The 5190-nt window shown below is 55.9% G+C and overlaps 4 protein-coding genes across 7 annotated transcripts; all 4 read right to left on the reverse strand.

Annotated features, from left to right (window-relative positions):
- On the reverse strand, nt 1-1439 carry KVP17_001618 (uncharacterized protein; the record flags this gene model as incomplete). 2 transcript variants are annotated; one of them, XM_068517193.1, is made up of 2 exons in its annotated part: nt 1-570; nt 599-1439. In XM_068517193.1, coding segments are annotated over 2 exons (1411 nt in total), but the record flags the coding sequence as incomplete, so codon positions are not given. The 2 variants fall into 2 exon arrangements, with proteins under 2 accessions (XP_068378030.1, XP_068378031.1); XM_068517194.1 differs by lacking the exon at nt 1-570 and having other exon boundaries at nt 576-1439.
- Nucleotides 1440-1529: 90 nt separating this feature from the next.
- Nucleotides 1530-1966, reverse strand: KVP17_001616 (uncharacterized protein; the record flags this gene model as incomplete). Of its 2 annotated transcripts, XM_068517190.1 has the most annotated exons (2): nt 1530-1904; nt 1964-1966. In XM_068517190.1, the coding sequence occupies 2 exons, from the start codon at nt 1964-1966 to the stop codon at nt 1530-1532; spliced, it is 378 nt and encodes a 125-aa protein (XP_068378027.1). The 2 variants fall into 2 exon arrangements, with proteins under 2 accessions (XP_068378027.1, XP_068378026.1); XM_068517189.1 differs by lacking the exon at nt 1964-1966 and having other exon boundaries at nt 1530-1853.
- Nucleotides 1967-2073: 107 nt separating this feature from the next.
- Nucleotides 2074-3720, reverse strand: KVP17_001615 (uncharacterized protein; the record flags this gene model as incomplete). Its single annotated transcript, XM_068517188.1, has 1 exon — nt 2074-3720. One exon carries the CDS (start codon nt 3718-3720, stop codon nt 2074-2076), a length of 1647 nt encoding a protein of 548 aa, XP_068378025.1.
- Nucleotides 3721-3765: 45 nt separating this feature from the next.
- On the reverse strand, nt 3766-5161 carry KVP17_001617 (uncharacterized protein; the record flags this gene model as incomplete). Of its 2 annotated transcripts, XM_068517191.1 has the most annotated exons (3): nt 3766-4238; nt 4265-4903; nt 4930-5161. In XM_068517191.1, 3 exons carry the CDS (start codon nt 5159-5161, stop codon nt 3766-3768), a joined length of 1344 nt encoding a protein of 447 aa, XP_068378028.1.
- Between the last annotated feature and the right edge of the window lie 29 nt (nt 5162-5190).

Raw genomic sequence — 5190 nt, forward strand, 5'->3', positions numbered from 1 at the left:
GCTCGCGGCGGGACAGTACCGACGCGACCCACGAGAGCTCGGCTGCGCGGTCGTAAGCTCTGAGGAATGTCTCGATCTCCCTATCGGCCGCCTTCATGTCGCCGAACGAAGACACGCTCGGCGTGCTGGAGGGTGGAATGCTCGGTGGGCTAGCGCCCCCCAGGTTGTTTCGCAGGGATTCGGTGAGGGTGGACTCCGTGTTGATGGGCTCCAGAGACGTCCTCTTGTTTTCTCTGTTCTGGGCTCTCAGTTCAGTCATTAGAACGGGGGGATGCGATCGGGGAGTCGGACCCTGTCGACGTTCGCCAGGTGGCGATGACTTCACCCGAATTCTGGAGCTCGTCTCCCGTTCACGCAACAACGATGCTTCCCGTTGTAGTTGCCGATTCTCAGTTTCCAGGCTTTCCATCCGGGACCTGACGGAAAGCATCTGTTGCCGCACTCGTGCCGCGTCACCGGTGCTTACCGAGAGATCCTGCTGCAGGGAATCGATATGCGCCCTCAAGTCGCGGTTCTCCGATATCAAAACGTTAGCCTTCTCAATCCTGGCGCGGAAAGCTTCACGGTCCGCTGCGTCAGTCAGCGATTCCAATCTCACAGTGAAGCTTCCTTTTCTCCTTGTCGACGCCCTCCCTCAACCGAGAACTGGTCTCAGACCTCCACATTTCTTCCCGGGCGGCCACGTCCCGCAGCTGTTCGTACTCGAGTTCGAGCTTCTCCTCCACAGTGCGGATTCGGTGCTCCCGTGCGTCCAGCATTTTCTGCCGAAGAACCACTTTATTCCACTCAGCTTCCAAAGCTGAGCGTGAAGGATAGTCGCCTCGCGGGAAGTCTAGATTCTCATCGATCTCCTCCCAAATCCGGTCGCAGACACTCTGAGGGCTGGGTCTGGAGGGGTATCCTGCGCCCTTTCGTCCAACTACGGGCGCGTTAGATGCCGTTAAGGGGGAGATGCCATCACAGTCAGTTTCGGTGTCGTCAATGGGGAAGTCGCCCGGGTCGTCAAACGGCTGACGGGGTCGCATGGGAATATCGTAGTGCTGTCTTTCAGTATGGACAGGGCTCGGAATACCCCTACGTCTGGGTGAGGCCTTGAGAGACAGGTCTGATACGAGTCCACATTCACCCAACTTGCCACCGTCGGACCAGAAATCCAAATCATCAGTCTGTGACATGAAGGACACGGCGTCGTTGACGTCCACCCCTTCACCAATGAGTCGCAGAAGGCTGGCCTTGGCCTCGTTGAGGCTCCTAGCAACGGAGTCGAGCTCCTTTTTCGAACCAGACACCTTGCAAGAATCGGACCGAGTCTTTAGAAACGTCCTCGGCTTCTTCGAGCCCTTGCGGAGGAACTCGTGTGTCGGTCCGTCTTCGTCAGGGAAGGCTACGTCGCTGCAGTCTGGCACCTCGGGATACTGAGTGAGCCCCGGAAGAGACATTTGGAATTAGAATTACTATTTCGTGCATGTTCACTCTACAGCCCACGCTGCGCTTTGTACTGAGGCGTATCTGTCGATTCGAGAATGGCACTACGCATCAAGAATGGCGAATCGTCTCGCAGGGAAGTGCTTCCGGCGCTTCTGGATCTTGCTGCTGGTGAGAGCCTTCTGCTCGGGCGTCAAAGCACGTCGCAGGGCACGCGTGAGCTTGGGCCTGAACATCTTGTCAACAGTCCGCTTGCCCTCCTGAGTTTGCGCCAACTCTTCCTTCTTTTTGTCAGCCAAGACGTGAAGAATTCGGGCGATGTTCTTCCTAGCCAGCTTGATCTTCAACAATTTGTTGGTCTGCTGCCCAACAGTCTTCAGCACACGGAGCTCGAAGTGGGCCTTGTAGGCCTCCTCGAGGTCCTGCATGAGCTGAGCCTCAGTCTTGTTGCGGAGATGCTTAGCGTACACTCTAGTGACCTGTGAGGCGTTAGACAAGGATAGGACACAAGGAGGTATACAGGGGGATAAGCACTCACCATGATATCCCCTCACTGGCAGGCGCCTGCGGAAAACCACAGATTTTCGGGGACAAAACGGCACCACTGCACAGACGGTGTGGGCTGTGGTGCTCGGGAGTTAGAACTTTTTAGTCGACATTGGCAACCATTGCCTCTCTACGAGTGGGCTTCTCAGACTCGGCTTGCTTCTTCATTTCCGATTCTTTGGTGTCCACAGCGTCTTTGGTGTGTTTAGTTTCCTTGGCGGAACTCCAAGGGATGTCAGACTCGTCGTCGTAAAAGAGCTCGAACACGAATAGGATGAGCTTCGCGAGACTCCACATCACGCCTGTAACGAGGGATAACAGAATCGCACCACCTGTAACGGTGCCAGTCCACGACTGCTCCATCCACAGATACAGCTCTGCCAACGACTCTAGCACCTTGTCAAAGGCGGCTACCGGCAGCGACTTCTTCGTGATAGGTTTCTTAGATCTCCATGATCCGTCCAGAAGTCTATCGAGGCCAGCCTCGAAGGACTCCAACGTCCAGCTACTATCCCACCAAGTCTTCCGCATCGACGAATTGCTGTCGAAAGCCAACAGCGCAGGAAACTCGGTGATGTGGTAGTCTCGACTCAGCACCTCGCCCCAAAGACGAGCGTTCATCCACACGACCTTCACCTGGGCCTTGTAGGGAGCAGCACGCGTGACGTAGGTTTCCATCGCCTGGTACCACGCCTCTGAAGGCTCGTCAGACTCGGGGTCCAGAGCCAAAGCGACCATCGGTCTGGTGTCCTTGTTCTTATACCCAAACCACGTGCGCAACTCCACCTCGGGAGCGACTGCGAAGTTGTTAGCCGTTACGAATTCGTCCATCTCCTTGTGTGGGTCCCCAGAGATGTTTAGCAGTTTCGCACCGACCACAGCGGGTTTCACCTCTCCATCCACTCGGCGAGGTCTGAGAGCCAGCACGCATTCAGCCTCTCGACGCAGGCATTTCAGGAAGTTTCCTTTCTCTTCTCTGGTGAGGGTGTCTGGGACATGTTTAAGGACAGGCGACAGCGGCACCATGCCGTCCTTCTTCCCGATGGGTACCTCAAACACCTCATGGATGCGGGTATCATCGTCACGAGGGAAGAGTACCTGCGGAAGCGCGGCGAAGGAATGTCCAGCCTTGTGCTTCCAGACGATGGTTTCAAATTGAGACTGCACCTCCGGAACTCTACCTACGAAGAGGAAGACCGTGGAGTGGGCGGGAGCCGGAACGAAGGTGAATTGGCGATAGCGAAATTGATCTGGCGCCCACGCTTCTGGTGAGAAAACTCCACGCCACTGCTCAGAGAGGTAGTCGTCGAGGGACAGGCCTTCTCGTCTGATCGCGGCGATGGTAGGTGCCTCCATGCGTTGCAGAAACTGGAGCATGTCGTCTGGCTGTCGGGGTACGTGTGCAGGGAAAGCCATGCGTTCTCCGGATCGTGAAACGTAGAACAGCGACGGGAAGCTCCGCACACCTAGCTCCCCCATGAGGGAGTGTTCTTTATGGTCAACCTGCACGAACTTGAAGTTCCCTTCATGGACAGCTCTGGCCGCAGGCGTCTCCTGCTTGGACACCATCTCCAGCATGGTATCCACTTGAGGCAGCAGCCGTTTGCAGTGTCCGCACCACTCAGCTGTTATCATAAGGAACACTGGTTGGTCGGAATCCAAGACCTCCTGCTTCCACGTCTTCTCAGTGACTTTCAGAAGGGTAGCCGAGCAGAGGGCCAAGAGGTAGACAAGAGAGGCTCCGCGCATTAATCGCAGGATTTGGATTTGAAGCGTCAAAATGTAAAGATTGAATCACAACCAGAATGCCGCACACGCCGCCTTGAAAGATCTCGCCGCCACATGCTCCCAAACCAGCGAGGCGTTCGTCGCGATCTGCGTAATATACGACGGGTTCTGCAGATGGACAAAGCGCACGTACAGCTTGTGCAGCGCACATCCGATTGGCATGAAGTCCTCCTGCCTCCGCAGGTGCGACAGCGTTTGCCACGGAAAGTGGAGCAGGTTGTCGTCAACAGCGGTGAAGCTGATGTCCAACGAGTATAACGTAGGAAAGGATAGTAGAACAGCCCAGACGTCTGTGGAGTCCACGGGTGAGTATGCCAGCGACAACCACCGTAGGGCAGTCGACAATTCCGCCCTACGCGACGAGCAGAGGTGCAACAGAAAGCCTCTGGGTTCCGCAGCTAGAGGAAGGCTGATATCCAAAACCTCAAGAGCGGGCCGCGTGAGCAGCTGCGTGATAGTAATGCGTCCGACGCGAGTGGCTGTCTGTGCGGGAGATCCGGCTCACCTGACAGTAGCACCTCGCTGACATCTGGAATCTCCATCAATCCTGCTGCGAGGGCCTCGTCTTCGATGCTGGCGCAGCCACTGAGTTCCAAACTTCTCAGACCTTTGAAGGCCCCAATGCCTGCAAGGTTCGTCAGTCTGGAGCAGCAAACGATACTTAGTCTCTCCGTTAGACGGGGGAAGTCGAATCCGATCTGCCTGAACATACCGTCACCCAATGCAACGTTCTGGTCCAACATCCGCACAAGGCGCCGCAACGCGGCGAATACCCCCGCAATGTCGCAGTCAGTAGCCATTGGAAAGGACGCTCCAAAGAGCACTGTGCGAAGGCTCCACACATGCGGAGTCCGCTGTATATCGTCTGTCGTCACTCGCGAGTCTGCCAAATCGAGCGTCTCGAGCCCAGGGCAGGCACGTAGAATGCTACTCAGGTCTTTAATTGCTCCGACGAGTGACAGGTGCCTTAGGTACTTCAGCTGTCTCAGCATGATCACCATTTCTCGGAACGATTTTGCATCGCGAGTTGTAGCGCTCACGGTGAGCTGTTGGAGATGAGAAGCCCTGGCTACCTCGGGATTGATATGTTTCACCCGCAGGCTTCTGCGGTACATGGTGACGCTGTCTCGAATTACAGTTGACGCTGTGTCCAATGTATCGGTCTCTCACTCAATAGGAAGGACCTGTTGTGGCAGAAGGAGAATATGAGCGCTAAGGTGTAGGGTGGGAGCGCCGTGAGCCGGACTGCTGGCGAGAAACCCCTGCCTTGAAGGTGATTCTCACCAGGTTTGAAAACGGCTGGCGGCTTTGAGCTCCACGGTGCGCCCACGACGTCTGTTCGGTATCGCTTGATTATGCGTTCCTCCCTGGCGGCCTGCACCTGCCTCTTTCGGTTAAACATTAGGTGTTAATGTGCAAAAACGGTCACGC

This window comes from the organism of the source record quoted next (genome assembly GCF_019968985.1).
Source record: "MAG: Porospora cf. gigantea B chromosome Unknown PgB_NODE_1652_length_5190_cov_156.343, whole genome shotgun sequence".
Lineage (NCBI taxonomy): Eukaryota > Apicomplexa > Conoidasida > Eugregarinorida > Porosporidae > Porospora > Porospora cf. gigantea B.